This window comes from Lolium perenne, chromosome 2, assembly GCF_019359855.2.
Source record: "Lolium perenne isolate Kyuss_39 chromosome 2, Kyuss_2.0, whole genome shotgun sequence".
Taxonomy (NCBI): Eukaryota; Viridiplantae; Streptophyta; class Magnoliopsida; order Poales; family Poaceae; genus Lolium; species Lolium perenne.
This window is the reverse complement of record NC_067245.2, coordinates 315,915,332-315,932,130: the sequence shown is the minus strand read 5'-3', so window position 1 is coordinate 315,932,130 and position 16,799 is coordinate 315,915,332. Positions and strand designations below refer to the sequence as shown.

The 16,799-nt window shown below is 46.7% G+C and overlaps 2 protein-coding genes across 2 annotated transcripts; both read left to right on the top strand.

Moving 5' to 3' along the window:
• Nucleotides 1–6,816: 6,816 nt before the first annotated feature.
• LOC139835886 (uncharacterized mitochondrial protein AtMg00810-like) lies at nucleotides 6,817–8,159 on the top strand. The gene is made up of 3 exons (XM_071825783.1): nucleotides 6,817–6,963; nucleotides 7,090–7,179; nucleotides 7,416–8,159. The coding sequence occupies exons 1-3, from the start codon at nucleotides 6,817–6,819 to the stop codon at nucleotides 8,157–8,159; spliced, it is 981 nt and encodes a 326-aa protein (XP_071681884.1).
• Nucleotides 8,160–10,702: 2,543 nt separating this feature from the next.
• LOC127329565 (F-box/LRR-repeat protein At4g14103-like) lies at nucleotides 10,703–12,220 on the top strand. Its single transcript, XM_051356065.2, has one exon. The coding sequence runs from the start codon at nucleotides 10,718–10,720 to the stop codon at nucleotides 12,164–12,166; it is 1,449 nt and encodes a 482-aa protein (XP_051212025.1). The 5' UTR covers nucleotides 10,703–10,717; the 3' UTR covers nucleotides 12,167–12,220.
• The last annotated feature ends 4,579 nt before the right edge of the window (nucleotides 12,221–16,799 follow it).

Sequence of the window (16,799 nt, the reverse complement as noted above, 5' to 3'; positions counted from 1 at the left end):
GATAATTTCTGAAGTGGCATGCAACCAACATAATCTTGATCCAATAATGATGTAAAGCATATGAACTGAGACCAAATCACTCAAAGCAAATGTCTATATTGATATAAGAGATGATAATGCAAGAGTTAAACAAGCTAGAAGTTTTCATGAACTATTGCTTCAAAGACATGAAACCGTACAAAGTTCATTAAAGGTGTGTTAAGTATTCAGCGTAGAAGTTCTATCCTTCATTCCAAGCATCAAGTAAAATTTCACAACATAAGAAGGATTCAGTCAAGTAAACATAAACATGAACGTCATGAATCAACTGTTTCGAAGTCTACTCAACCGGTGAGCGCAAGCATTTGTTATTAGCACCAAGATGTTATGGCATAAAGAACGTTAATGGGGGTTTGGAAGGCCAAATGGAAGAAAGTCTTACAAAGCTATAAGTGATTATTAGACAAGAGGAAGTATTATAATCGAAGCTATGCAAGGAGTAGTGATTGCCATGCAACGGATGCACATAGAGCTATATGTGTATGAAAGCTCTCCAATGGAACTAGTGGGGGTGCATCCAACTTGGTTGCTCACGAAGACCTAGAGCACTTTTGAGGAAGCTCATCATTGGAATATACAACCCAAGTTCTATAGTGTAAATTCCCCACATAGTTATACTAGTAAATCATGAAAACTCTCTCACATGGAGTATAGGTGCTAAACATGAGCACAAATGATGACTATGAATACTGCAGGTGCTAAAACATGAGCACAAGTGTGGATAAAAGATAGTAATGCTGCCCCCTTTTTCTTTCTTTCTTCTTTCTCTTTTTTTTTTCTTTTTCTTTTTTTTCTATTTTTTTTCTTTTTCTGTTTCTATTTTTGATGGCCTCCATGGCTCTTTTCACTTTTAGGGGCAACATCCTAATATGACAACACACTTTTCGGTACAAATAACTCATAATGAATAAAACATGATGTATGAAACTGTATGCCTCTGCCAGTGTAGCAGGATGTGCAATGATCTAGCGTAAAATGGGTAAACCACACATCAGCTGTATAGAATCATGCAAAACAATATATAAATGATAAATGACAACATGTAATGTAAAATGGAAGTTGCATGACAATATATCTCGGAACAGCTATGGAAATGCTGTGGTAGGTAGGTATGGTGGCTGTTTTGAGGAGATGTATGGGCTTATGTGTAGGAGAACAAGAGAAAGTCCTCCCACGGGTTTGGATGTACTGGCGAAGTATGCACAATTCTCAATGTGAGAAAAAGGCAATGCACAATACCGAAGAGGCTAGCAAATTTGGATGGTGGAAGTGCCAAAAACCGTAGCTTAACATTAGTAAAAAAGAACTCACAAGCTTATTGCAAACAACTAGCAGGTTCATCATTAAGAGCATGATTAAAATTCACTCCAAGGAGGGCCGTTCACGGTGGCACAAGTACCCCGCTAGCTCCCTCGACCTTCAGCACAACTTAGTTATTACGATGAACTCTTAGACATGGAAAGCTATCAAGTCCAACTACACCTTCAACTATTTAAGTAGAGTTTGTAGTACGGCACAAGCTTAAAGAAAACAATCCACTACTAATTTTAACTTATTTATCCAGCAAATCTTACCATCTAAATACCTCAAAACGTTTGCAAAGAATCAGGTTATCAAAGCTCAATGATCTAAAAGATTATGCAAGTGTTTCATTATACCACTACCACATGCAACATTTCCTGAACCGACCAAATAACAATGAACGAAGCAGTTTCAACCTTCGCCATGAACATTAAAAGCTAAGAACACATGTGTTCATATGAACCAGCGGAGCGTGTCTCTCTCCCACACAAGTATTTATTCAGAGAATGAAAATAACAAAAATGAAAATAAAAGCACACAGACGCTCCAAGTAAAGTACATAAGATGTGACGGAATAAAAATATAGTTTCAATAGAAGAAACCTGATAAATTATTGATGAAGAAGGGGATGCCTTGGGCATCCCCAAACTTAGACGCTTGAGTCTTCTTGAAATATGCAGGGATGAACCACGGGGGCATCCCCAAGCTTAGACTTTTCACTCTTCTTAATCATATATCATCCTCCTCTCTTGACCCTTGAAAACTTCCTCCACACCAAACTCGAAACAAACTCATTAGAGGGTTAGTGCATAATCAAAAACTCACATGTTCAGAGGTGACACAATCATTCTTAACACTTCTGTACATTACACAAAGCTACTGAAAGTTAATGGAGCAAAGAAATCCATCCAACACAGCAAAAGAGGCAATGCGAAATAAAAGGCAGAATCTGTCAAAACAGAACAGTACGTAAAGACGAATTTTTTAGAGGCACCAGACTTGCTCAGATGAAAATGCTCAAATTGAATTAAAGTTGCGTACATATCTGAGGATCACGCACGTAAATTGGCCGATTTTTCTGAGTTACCTACAGACGGGGCGACTCAATGTCGTGACAGTAAGAATTCTGTTTCTACGCAGTAATCCAAATCTAGTATCAACCTTACTATCAAAGACTTTATTTGGCACAACAATGCAATGAAATAAAGATAAGGAGAGGTTACTACAGTAGTAACAACTTCCAAGACTCAAATATAAAACAAAAGTATTGTAGCAAAATAAAAACATGGGTTATCTCCCAAGAAGTGCTTTCTTTATAGCCATTAAGATGGGCTCAGCAATTTCAATGATGCACTCGCAAGAAATAAGAGTTGAAGCAAAAGAGAGCATCAAAAGCAAATTCAAAACAAATTTAAGCCTAACCCACTTCCTATGAAAAGGAATCTTGTACACAAATAAATTCATGAAGAACAAAGTGACAAGCATAGGAAGATAAAACACGAGTAACTTCAAGATTTTCAACATATAGAGAGGTGTTTTAGTACCATGAAAGTTTCTACAACCATATTTTCCTCTCTCATAAAGATTTTCAGTAGCACATGAACAAACTCAACAATATAACTATCACATAAAGCATTCTTATCATGAGTCTCATGCATAAAATAATCACTACTCCCAACATAAGCATAGTCATTCTTATTAATTGTAGTGGGAGCAAATTCAACAAAGTAGCTATCATCAAATATAGGAGGCATATTGTAATCATAATCAAATTTATCCTCCATAGTAGGTGGCACCAAAAGGCTACTATCATTATAATCATCATAAATGGGAGGCAAAGTATCATCAAAGTAAATTTTCTCCTCCATGCTTGGGGGACTAAAAATATCATGCTCATCAAAACCAGCTTCCCCAAGCTTAGAATTTTCCATATCATTAGCAACAATGGTGTTCAAAGCGTTCATACCAATATCATTGCTACTAGCATGCAAATAAGGTTCAATAGGTTTTTTAATTTTCGCACCAAACAATCCATGTCTTAACTCAGGAAATAGCTTCAAAAGCTCACAGTTGCTTTCCATTATGCCTAACTAGTGATAAACAAGAAACAAAAAGATGCAATTGCAGGATCTAAAGGAAATAGCTTCGAGCACTCACAACGGCGCCAGAAAAGTGCTTGGTTACCTGGGACCGGAGTGTGAATGCCTTTTACCTTTCCTCCCCGGCAATGGCGCCAGAAAAGTGCTTGATGTCTACGCACGCTTCTATTCCTGTAGACAGTGTTGGGCCTGCAAGAGCAGAGGTTTGTAGAACAGCAGCAAGTTTCCCTTAAGTGAATCACCCAAGGTTTATCGAACTCAGGGAGGAAGAGGTCAAAGATATCCCTCTCAAGCAACCCTGCAATCATGATACAAGAAGTCTCTTGTGTCCCCAACACACCTAATACACTTGTCAGATGTATAGGTGCACTAGTTCGGCGAAGAGATAGTGAAATACAAGTGGTATGAATGAATATGAGTAGTAGCAACGGCGCCAGAAAATAGCTTGTTGGCGTGCAGTAAGTAAAGATGCAGCAGAACAGTAAATAAGCGATGATTGCAGTATTTGGAAACAAGGCCTAGGGATCATACTTTCACTAGTGGACACTCTCAACATTGATCACATAAATAAATAAGTTCTCTTCTCTTATGCTACTTCTACACACTATTGTTGGATGATGAACACCATTCGTTGCGTAGGGCTACAAGAGCACCTCAATGCCGGAGTTAACAAGCTCCACAACATCCGATGTTCATATTTAAGTAACCTTAGAGTGCATGATAGACCATTGCAATTATATCGAGTACTAACATAGCATGCACACTGTCACCTTCAGACTATGAAAGGGGGAATAGATCGCATCAATACTATCATAGTAATAATTAACTCCATAATCTACAAGAGATTACAATCATAACCTATGCCAAGTACTACATGATGCACACACTGTCACCGTTACATCATGGAGGAGGAATAGAGTACTTTAATAACATCACTAGAGTAGCACATAGATTAATAGTGATACAAAGCTCATCATATGAATCTCAATCATGTAAGGCAGCTCATGATATCATTGTATTGAAGTACATGGGAGAGAGATTAACCACATAGCTACCGGTACAGCCCTTAGCCTCGAGGGAGAACTACTCCTCCTCATGGGAGACAGCAGCGTTGATGAAGATGGCGGTGGTGTCGATGGAGATGCCTTCCGGGGGCACTTCCCCGTCCCGGCGGCGTGCCGGAATAGAGAGTTCTGTCCCCCGAATCTTGGCTTCGCGATGGCGGCGGCTCTGGAAGGTTTCTCGTACCGTGGCTTATTCCTCTAGGGTTTTCGCGATGGAGAGCTTAAGTAGGCGGAAGGGCGGCGTCAGAAGGGACCTGGGGGGGGGGCCACACACTAGGGGGGCGCGCCCCCCCCTTGGCCGCGCCGCCACCACGTGTGGGGCCCCCAGGGCTCCCCTCTGGTCCCTCTCTGACTCTCTGGAAGCTTCCGGGAAAAATAAGGTTCTGGGCGTTGATTTCGCCCAATTCCGAGAATATTTCCTTACTAGGATTTCTGAAACCAAAAACAGCAGAAAACAGGAACTGGTATTTCGGCATCTCGTTAATAGGTTAGTTCCAGAAAATGTATCAAAACAATATAAAGTGTGAACAAAACATGTAGGTATTGTCATAAAACAAGCATGGAACATAAGAAATTATAGATACGTTGGAGACGTATCACGCGGCCGCTGCGAACTGCAGATCTTGGCGGGTCCAGCGCTACCAGCACCGGCGAGAGGCACTGGCGCTCCGGGACGGTGCCGTAGTAGACGCGATGGCTGCCGAACTTGATGACGCGGCCGTTCTTGGGGAACTTACCGCAGTTGGAGAAGCAGCCAGCGTTGTCGTTGATGAAGTCCATCGAGAAGAGGCGGTAGACGAGGCCAGTGACCATGCGTTCGCCGGAGATGGTCAGGAGGCCTGCCCGAATATGAACTCCAGCAAGCGCAGCTGCTGGCCCCACGGTGGGAGCCAACTGTCGTCGTGGTGAACAGACAGATGCCATGGGATGGCTTAAGTTGGGGCCGAATGTGCGCTAGAGGATATGGGGGAGGGTTTTGGTAACACAAGGGTGGAATCCAGATGGAATTCCGGTATCTTTACTGATGAACTTGGCCTTGGCCAGAGGTTGAAGAAGAACAGTACAAGCTCTATCTCTCTACTGCTCAATTGCCTACTACTCGGATCCCGCGCAAGGAAGTGCTCCCTCTCCTTATATAGGGGAGATGGTGACTTACAGGGGAAGAAACCCTAATGGCATCTTTGACTAGACAAACTACTTTACAAAGCCTCTTTGGCAGCAGGTGAAGCCGGTAGACCTTTAATCAGGAACGGTGAGATCCTCCGGTAGCTTTTACGTCATCTTCTGCTTTGGCCTCAGAGCTTCGATTAAAGCTGAAGTGATTCGCTCATCCTTGTCCTCTAGTCCTTGAGAGAATCTTTGACCGGACTGCCGACGTGCTACAGTGTAGCCCATGCCGGTACTCCGGTACCTTCTTAGCCTATTCCGGTATACCCCTTCTGGGATACTGGCATAGTTTCTATTTAGCATGATCTTAACTTCCTTGCCCGGAATAATCTTTAAACCGGTACCTCAATAGCCTAAGCGAGGCTAGTCCGGCATGCCTTTGGCATATGGGGGGTCATCCCCCCAACAATACATGTCTTTTGGGCTGATTCTGCTGGTGAGTATATCTCCCAGCTGTTGCGTGTTTTCTTGCTGAGCAGGGTATCTTGCCCAATTCTCCTGCCCTGGCGCCCATGCCCAAAATGGCGTGGCTGAGCGCAAGCATCGCCACCTGCTTGAGACGGCTCGTGCGATGATGATCGCTGCCTCTCTTCCTCTTCACTTCTGGGCTAAGGCTGTGTCTATTTCCACCTATCTCATCAACCTTCAGCCCTCGGATGCGCATATCTCGGGATGTCACTTTTGATGAGTCCCGTCCCTTCTACCCGTGTCCCTCCTCCTCTTCCTTATCGGTGGATGATATCTCTTTTCTCATATTTCCTGACTCACCTCCTCCTCCTTCTCAGGTCCCTGCTCCGCCGAGTCTCTCACCAGCCTCTCCTCCTTCGCCCACCAGACCCCCCTCTCCTCCCTCACCACCTTCCCCATCCTCCACACCTTCCTCTCCCATGTCACCTTCCTTGCCCACGGTGGTCACTCCCTACCCTTTTCACTACTCTCGTCGTCCACGTGAGGATGATGCTGCTCCTCCTGACATGCGCTCCACCTCTGGTGTGATGCCCTCTCCGTCCGAGCCGACTCATCATCTTCGTGCTCGTCCTTGTCCTGCTCCCGATCGCTATTCTCCCACTCACTACGGTCTTTCTGCCGTCCGTGAGCCGACCTCTTATCGGGATGCACTTGCTCATCCCGAATGGCAGCTAGCGATGGCTGAGGAGATTGCTGCTCTTGAGCGTACTGGCACTTGGGATGTTTTCACTCCTCCTTCCTCTGTTCGTCACATCACCTGCAAGTGGGTCTACAAGATCAAGACTCGCTCTGATGGTCCTCTTGAGCGCTACAAGACTCGTCTTGTCGCTCGCGGCTTTCAGTAGGAGCATGGCCGTGACTATGATGAGACCTTTGCTCTAGTGGCTCACATGACCACTGTTCGTACTCTTCTTGCCGTTGCTTCTGTTCATCACTGGTCTGTCTCTCAGCTTGATCTGCAGAATGCTTTTCTTAACGGTGAGTTAAGTGAGGAGGTATACATGCAGCCACCTCCTGGCTACTCTATTCCCGATGGCATGGTCTGTTGTCTCCGGCGCTCTCTCTATGGCTTTAAGCAAGCCCCTCGCGCCTGGTTTCAGCGTTTCGCCTCTGTGGTGACCTCCGCTAGCTTTGTCCCTAGCGCACATGACCCTGCGCTCTTTGTTCACACATCTTCTCGTGGTCGGACTCTCCTTCTTCTTTATGTTGATGACATGATCATCAAGGTGACGACCCTGAGTACATTGCCTTTGTCAAGGCCCGTCTTCGTGATCAGTTTCTCATGATTGATCTTGGTCCTGTCCGCTACTTTCTTGGGCTTGAGGTTTCCTCTACCTCCGATGGCTTCTATATCTCCCAGGAGAAGTATATTCAGGACCTTCTCACTCGTGCCGCTCTTGGTGATGAGCGCACTGTCGAGACTCCTATGGAGCTCAATGTCCGCCTCCGTGCCACTGATGGTGATCCTCTCCCGGACCCGACTCGCTATCGTCACCTGGTTGGGAGCCTTGTCTATCTTGCTGTCACTCGTCCTAACATCTCCTACCCGGTCCACATTCCGAGTCAGTTCATGTCTGCTCCCACTAGTGTCCACTATAGTCATCTCCTTCGTGTCCTACGGTATCTTCGTGGCACTATCTCCCGTCTTCTCTTCTTTCCTAGCTCCAGCTCCTTACAGCTCCAGACCTACTCAGATGCTACCTGGGATAGCGATCCAGATGATCGCAAGTCTCTTTCTGCCTACTGCGTCTTTCTTGGTGGCTCTCTCATTGCTTGGAAGACCAAGAAGCAGGTTGCAGTCTCTCGTTCGAGTGTCGAGGCTGAGTTACGAGCGATGGCTCTATTGACGGCTGAGGTGACTTGGTTACGCTGGTTACTTGCGGACTTTGGTGTTTCTGCTGCCGCCCCGACTCCTCTCTTATCGGACAGTAGTGGTGACATCAGCATTGCACGTGATCCTGTGAAGCACGAGCTCACAAAACACATCGGTGTTGACGCCTTTTTTTTGAGAAGGTGTTGATTCCTTATATGTACGTCGGCTCTTCATTATGTGCCTTCCGAGCTACAGCTTGCTGACTTCTTCACGAAGACCCAGACTAGAACACAGCATGTTTTCTTTCTCTCCAAACTTAGTATTGTTGATCCACCATGAGTTTGAGGGGGGGTGTTAGCTATGTATAGACCCTTTTACTGTATATTCCCAGTGTATGAGGGGTTCCCTGCATATTGCACCATGTACATGTACTGGCCTTTGGTCCACAGTGACTAATAGTTGCTTATTCTCAACACTTGAGAGTATTGAATGTAAATGCTAAAGTAACACCAGGATTTATTGAAGGTATTATTGATCTTGCAACTTCAGATACAGCATTGCAAACTGAATATCCTTGAGTTTTTCAAGCAGCTTACATAATGACTACATAATCTGTTTCTTTGTTCCAACTCAGCTTAATAATGTATAGGTAGTTTTGTCAATCCCGTTGTAATTCATGTAAAATTGGTATACATGGGAAATCAAATGGCATTAAACTATCAGATGCATTTTTTTCACTGGATGTATTGTGTTATTCACTTTTCCCGTTTCGAGTTGTCCGTCAGTTGCTACATTGTGTATTGTGTGATTTGCTTTTATTTATCCTAGAATTATCTGCTTTCTGCAACTTGGGACATGATGTGACATTAATTGCTTATCAAATCGTAGCTGAGTTAATTATTTCTGAATATAGTGTCAAAATATTCAAGCAATCAAATGATATCTATTATATTCCAAAGTTCATTGTTAAAAATAATGAGAGAAAAGTCTTTCTAATTTTAGATCTTACAAGCGCAAGAAACATTTGCTGCCATCTAGTTACAAGTTCCTCTGGTACGGCGATTCCATCGCCAGGATATTAGCTCCTTTGCAGTCTCATCCTTGTGTAGTCCAGCTGCTAGCGTAGCTGAGAATTCCTCCAAAGCAGCAGCCCTGGAGAGAAGAAACCTTGCAAGCATCTTTTCGAGAGGCCGTCCTTGGTAGTTTTCAATGTTGATTCTTCTCAGATTATATTCCAAGCATCTGGCACATGTGCGCCAAAGACTCTGAGGCATCCGGTTGTTGGTATATTCGACGCCATCATCCACGGTGCTATCTTCGGGCTCGGTATCTGAATCTGATTCGGAATTGTCATGGCCATAGAACCCTCTCGTCATCTTCTTTGGAGGATCTGGACCCAGAGGAAACAGCGACAGTACTTGGAGGTTCTTGGTGTTGACAAGCAAGGCTGACACGGACCGAACGGCGTGGTCCGTGGGCAAGCAGCCCCGGAGGCTCAGGTGAGTGAGGCTGCCGAGGTCGCGCAGGACGCTTGTGAACATGCTGCTGTAGTAGGCCATTGATGGGCGCAAGGAAAGGTGAAGGTACGCCAGTTTGGCGCACTGGCTGATGAGCCTTGTGACTGGATCGACGTCCCTTGGTCCTTTGCTGGAGAGGTTTTCGCAGATTTCAATGCTCACCGCCTTGACTGTCGCGGGGTTTGCGACCATGATGAATGAAGAAGACCCGCGGGGAGGGAGGCCACCTTTGTAGCGCAGCGACTGGACGCAGGCGGAGTGCAGCTCGATGCTTGTGGCGTTGTGGCAGCAGATCATGGTGAAGGTTCGCAAGCGAGCGCTGGTCACGGCTATCTCTGTGATGGTGGGGCACTCCTCCAGCGTCAGGTTGACGAGCCAGGGGCAGCTCCAGATCAGCTGCTGCAGCTCACGACGTGGGTCCATGATCCTGCCCAGCCAGAGCGTCTCCAGCGACGCCATGGGCCATGGCAATGGTTCCCGGCAGATCAAGTGTCCAGTTTGTGAGGCACAGGCGGCGGAGTGTGCCGCACCGGAAGATATGGGGCTGCGTCTTGGTGTACATGTTCCTCTCATCTATCTAGAAGTCCGCCGAGTTCCTGTCTCCGGTGTAGGGGCAGCGGACGGAAGGGCAGAGTGTGCTCATTGACTCGTCATAGTACCTGAGCTTGACGTCGAGGTCCTCGACGCCAGAGTTCACGGCGGTGACGATCCACTGGTCGAGCAGCTCGGACGGTGGGTGCAGGACGGTGACATGGAAGGTGCGGATCGGGGTCGCCGCGTCCTTGCCCATGATCGCGCTGGTCACCTGGTGGTCGAAGCAGACCTTGAGGTCGCTCAAGCTGGGGCCGTACGACGGGGACGGCCTCGTGGACGCGGCGCCACCGGCGAGAGAGCGCGCTACTGCGCACGGCCTCGTCGGACGTGAGGTGGGAGAGGACGTGCTGTAGCGCGATGTTGGGGAGAGCGCTAAGCCGGTCTCGTCCCTGCCTGTGCGACGGCTCCATCTTCGTCGAGTCATGGATCAGATCAGTGCCGTGTTTATGTTAACAGATTTTGTGACAAAATTTGTACTCGTGGTTAGTCAGTTGAGGCTGCCGACTATAAACCTTGCTCTAGTCGGTAACGTGACCTAGCCTTAGTCGGTAACGTGACGAGTTTGGGATCGGGATCCACCTGAAACTCTACAGAAACCCCTTATAGTAGTTGCATATGGCCAGATCGACGGCGTAATTGCCGGATCGGATCAGCATGGCTTCAGCGTCGGCGTCGCCGTCGCCGTCGCCGTCGGGGAGCAGAGACCGCCTCAGCGACCTTCCCGACGACGTGCTGGGCCACATCCTCTCCTTCCTCCCCACCAAGCCGGCCGCCCGCGCGGCGGCGCTGTCCCGCCGCTGGCGCCACGTCTTCGCAAGCGTCGACAGCGTCTCGTTCGAGGAGCAAGCCACCGCGAGGGCCGACGACTGGAACACCCCTTACCACGACGACGCCCAGCTGGAGATGAAGAGCGTCAGCACCACGCTCTTCAAGGACGTCTGGTCGGCGCTCCTCTGCCGTCGCCATTGCGCCGGATTCCACGTGCCGCTGCGCCGCCTCCGCGTCGCCTTCAACAGCTGCCCCGGCTGGAACACGCGCCACGTCGACCAGTGGCTCTCCTACGTGCTGCGCCACTGCAGAAAAGAGCTCCACCTCGACTTGTGTTTCCGCCTCGGCCCAACCTGTGCACAACGCACCCAAGACGAGTGGCGGACGCTATCGGACTGGTCTTGGTATGAACTTCCAAGAGGGCTCTACTCCTGCACCGCCATGCGCTCGCTATGCCTCAGCTACTGCGGGCTGAATCTTCCCGCGGCCATCAACCTGCCCTTCCTCGAGACGCTCCGCCTCACCGGCGTCGACCATGGAGACTCTGGGACAGGCATCCAGCGGCTCATCGCAAGCTGCCCCTGCCTGGTCGACCTGACGCTAGAAGCCAACAACAAGATCCAGAAGGTCTCCATTCTCGACAAACGCCTCCGCAGGTTCACACTCTGGTGCTGCCACGGCATGAAGCGTGTCAACATCGACGCCTCCGAGCTCATGTCACTCGACTACCGCGGAACGGTGCCCCCGGAGTCGCTCCTCTCTCTGCACGGCACACCGGAGAAGATCATCCCCTTGTGCACCGTCGAGATCTGCAAACTCGACTATTGCATGATGGCGCAGCACGACACGATCAAGATCAACACCTTTTTCCAGGAAATTTCCAACACACAGCGCCTGCATCTCCACCATGAGCGTATCCCATACAGATACGACTTCACAGGGTTCCCTTTGTTTCCCAACCTCACGCAGCTGGCCCTCCAGGGGGGCATTCAGAGCCCCGACGGGCTGCGGGGCATCCTGGAGCAGACGCCAAACCTCCAGGTTCTCTGGCTACTGATGGAGTTCCCCGTGGATCCCTACGGAAAGCCCGAGCCTCCCGACGAGGCCACCTTCTCGGTCCCGTGCTTGCAGCACCGAGTCAGGGAGATCAACATGATTCATTACCATGGTGACGAGCTGCAGAGTATGGTTGCCAGGCTCTTGTTGCGCAATGCGCTGGTTCTTGAAAGGCTGTGCGTCGTCTTCGTCAAGGGATCACTCCAGGAGCAGGCTGGAAGGAAGAAAGAGATCGAGAGATGGGTCGTGGCCGCTGATGCGCAGCAGTTCTTCCTCTGATTGGGTTTAGTTATCGTCCGTGAAGCAATCGCACAACATTTTTCTAAAGCAACATACATGAGAATAATTTTTCTGTAAGAGATTTCGGTACCTAGCTATGTGTTGTTGTGCCTAATAAAAACATGTGTTTCATTCATGAAGCACTCTCAGAATTTGTCTTAACGAACTAGAGAGTATTTGTTGCTGCAAGATTTTTTGCATATTCTTACTACGCAGCGGCGGAGCTTGACACGAAACTTTGGGCGGGCCAGAAATATTTTTTTGCGAGAAAACAACAAGAAGCACTAAGTTTGGAGGCAAGGGTTTTTTTCTCATTCTCGAAAAAATACCAGTGGGTACCTGTATTACCAGTTACCGGAAATCTCGGTAATACCGGACTAAATACTACCCCAGATTCTTCCAACAAAATTTAAAACTTGTGCAAAATTACTTAAATTTGAGAAAATTATAAAAATACCGGTGAATATCAGCCCGTATATTTTTATACTAGTGGTACCGGAAAACCCGGTTGAGTTTTATGCAAGCGAGGGTGTCATAGCTAGGTGCCCCTCCCGTTCACCAGCTGGCCACTGAGCGCGCTGGGTCCAGGTCTTTAGTCGCGGGTCACCTCCCGAACCGCAACTAAAGAACCCTTTAGTCATGGTTCCTATATTTTGGGGACTAATGGGGGTGGATGGAAGTCTCTTTTTCTACTAGTGTACCATGACAAATGTACATTTTTGTAATTTAGTATTCCCTCCATTCAAAAATGTAAGACCTTTTAACTTTTTTTTTTGTAAATGTATGTATCTAGATATGCTTTATTGTGTAGGTTCGCTCATTTCAACATGTATCAGATACAAGGAACCCATAGAGAAAAAAGTAACAAAACAAAAGAATTTTAAATATCCGCCGGTGGTACGATGCTGTGCAGATAACAACTGACGGTGCTTAGCTATGATAGCTTGTAGGTCTCCTCATGTGTAAATCGCATTTAGCATATAGTGTACTTCTACCATCTTTCCCCTTCTTTTAGTTTTTTTAGTTTTTGTTCTGTTAGTAGTTTCATTTTACGGGTAGAGCCCTATTCTTTTCCACTGTATTTTTTTGACATCTGGAAACAGAATACAAAAATAAAGTTAGGAAAAGATACTGGAAAATATTGATTCTGCATCAGTGTGCAACATGTGTTTCCAAATTTTGTAGTTGTACTTTCTATTTCACCTCAACCTACTGTGACATCTCAATCCTAGCTACTGACATCTCAATCGTACCAATATACATGTGAGCGTTGGATTGCAGTTTACTCTAAAATAACACTTGTGTGGTTACGTTATGATGGTTTGAATGTCGGAATTCTGGATTCTGCTTCTTACATTTCCAATTCCTAGTTCAAAATCTTTGGATTTTGGGATACATATCATTTTGGCTCCCCCTAGCTCAGGCTCATCACCTAAACAAGAACCTGTCTAAAGCATTCTCTTGCTGCTGCTGGAATGCAAAGCCCATAATGTGCTCACATGCTTTTTTAATTTTCCTGTCACGAAAACTGTATTCTGCAATCTGAATGCTACTCTCTTACTTTGTTCAATTCTTGTTTAAATTAGTTGCTTATACTACAGCCTGAATGCTAATCTTCAGCTTTAGTTTGGTTAATGATAAAGATGCACCTATTAGCTACACTAGGCCTTGGAAATAAAAGGAAAAAGTGGAGTAGCGCACCTGCGCTCTACGCACGGGTATCGCTACCGTCCATGCGACATCAAGATTAGAGAATTCCTGCCGCTTTGGTACCACCCCTACTGTTGATTACCTAGTAGGCATAGGCACTATATATAGCATATGGGTTGACTCGTTTTGGAATTGTCTTGTAGCGCCTCTCTCACATATCTTGGTTATTCGATTTATTCTCCCCTATTGAGTGGAGTGGTCCCTTGTCCTCATTATTAGAGGTTATTGCATACTCTATGTGCATTTTCATACAAAATCTTGCAAAACGTGTTCAAGTGGTACAAGAACTTGTTCTGGATGTGCACCGTTGGTACAAGTGTTGTCTGGAGCTGCCACGCGTCCCTAGTCCACCGTCAAAGCGTTTTTGCAGAGAAGTCCTTATAGAAATCGAGATTTCACGCGCGATCAGAAGCTCTGTTCCCATCTCCTCTCCACTCATCTCGTTCCCCTCTCCTCTCCTCTCGAACCCTAGCTGCGGCGAAATCGACTGCTGATGCATGGAGCACCAAGGGGAGGGGAGCATGGAGAGCACCGGCCGGTCGCCGCCGCCAGGGTTTGCCCGTCGCGGAGGGCCACAGTGGAGGGGCAGGCCCGTGGCCCCAGCACATGCTTCTTGTCGTGGACACCGGCTGCGACATGCGGCGGCGGAGGAAGGCCATGGCAGTACTGCGGAGGAGAGGGCGGCAACAGAGAGGAGGGCTGCGGAGGAGAGGCGATGGAGGCACGAGAAACTATACCAGAAGTACATGCTGCTGTACTGCTGCCTAGCATCGGAGGAGGAGAGGGCGGCCATGGCAGAGCCCAATGGCTGGCGGCCGCCAATCCCAAGCAATGTGAGCTTGGAGGAGAAGATTCGCGTCATGGACGCTTAGGTGGACAGCCTGCGGCAGCCTCCCCCGCCACCACCGCCAGCAAATTGAACGAGGAAGACATGCGCATCTAGAAGGAGGGAGATCCGTGGGAGATGATCACAGGTGAATACTTTTGGAAGAATGGCGATGGTTGGGCAATGGAGTCGTCAACAGCAGGAGGATCATCTTCTCCTTCTACACTGGTGAGTGTTAACATGTCATTTCATTCCCGTGTTTAGTGGAATTCAGTTAAGCTAGGACTGAGTTGGTTTGTGTTTATTCTAAGAAGTAGAAGAAGCAATTGCAAGAGGAGAATTCATTGCTGTTGATGAAGCTAAAGGGGGTGGAGCTAGAGCTAGAGATGAGGAAGGCAGATAACAAGAAAATGCAGAAGAAACATAGGCAAGAGCTTAGAAGCAGAGATTGGAGGGAATGTGTAATGTTGTGCTTGTTCTCTGTTTGTTTAGTGCTTGTTGCTATGATCAGTGTGAGGTAGAATGGGGAAATGTAGGTGGTAACCATGCTTGTTTAGATCAAAATCATGCTTGTAACAAACTATGTTATGGAATAAATATGAATTTCTTCAGTACTTGCTTTGCATTGAGGCATTGGTATACTTGCTTTGCATTCAGGCATTGGTAATAGAGGAAGAGAAATTGAAGGGTGCAAACATCATTTGAGTAGCAGTGATAGCATTCAAGTGTTTACAAATTTAAATATGATCCTAAAACATTATTCAGTTGTACCATCTGAAACATCATTCAGTTAGAACATTACAAATTCATCACTGAGGTGCAGTCTGACTAATTTGAATTTCTTCTGATTGTCACTTGGGAATGCCTCATTCAAATAAGGCAACTTAATTCTGGGTTGCTCATCACCAAAAAGCAAGTAGTAGGTTGATCCTAGACCTGTGTTGTAACCTCTTCTTCCTGCATTTGATGCAGTTGCCACAGTTGGCTGTGATGAACTGGCCCCCTCTACCATAGTTGGCTCTTTTCTTTTCCTTCCTTTTCCTCTTCCTCTTGCACTTGCTCTTCCTCCTCCTCTTCCTCTTGCACTTGCTCCTCCTCCTCTTCCTCTTGCACTTGCACCTGCTCTTCCTCTATCTGCTTGTGCATTAGCTCTGCCTCTTCCAGCTTCTCTTCCTCTTCCTCTTCCTCTTGCACTTGCACTTGCAGTGGTCAGCCTTGTAGGTGGTAGTTCCTCTCTTGCAGACACCACAAAGGCACTTTATTCAGGTAATGGTTGTTGCACTCTTGGTATAGGGAAATGAGCTGCAGCCTATTGAAATATTGATTGAAATATTGGTATAGGGAAACATTGATTCAAAAAACATTTATTGAAAAATTGGTAATGGATCATGGAGTTACCTCTTGGCCCATTTGATGCACCAGTGTTCTCATTTGATGCATTGGATCATTTCTAGGGGCAGGAGTGATAGGCATTAAGTGTTGCATGACAGAAGGATCATCCACATCCTCATCTTCCACAGTGGTAGCTCCATTTAGGTTATCCAATACCCACTTGGCATGAATTTGACTCCATGTTGCTCCACACATAGAGCAGTGCATAGTCACACATTCTTTTGTGATGATTTTGACTCCATGTTGCTCCTTCTCCTCTGGAGTTTTCCTTCTGTTCTTCTTGGGCCTTCCCATGACCTTTGTGTAGATTGGAGGATGCACAGTTGCTGCATTCATATTTTCCCAATGGACCCTGGATCTAAGAGGAGTCAAATTGTATGCATAAGCTTTCTTGAATGTGTCTATGTAACAGCTATGCACAAGCTTGTCCACTTGGAGCCTATCTTCTTTGCAACAAGCAATGCCATGGTGACAAGGGATCCCTGTAAGTTGCCATCTCCTGCAATCACACTGCCTGCTGACCATGTCAACATTGTAGGTTTTCACAAATTTTTTTGATGTGACATGGTACACACCATTTTCAGCATGTGATGCTCCTAGATTCTTTGCCCATTCCGTCATTTTATCATTTTTTCCTTATCTTGGGGCAAATAGTACCAGGCCATGTATCTGCCTCTTTTTTGCTTTCCCATATTTCTATTTATG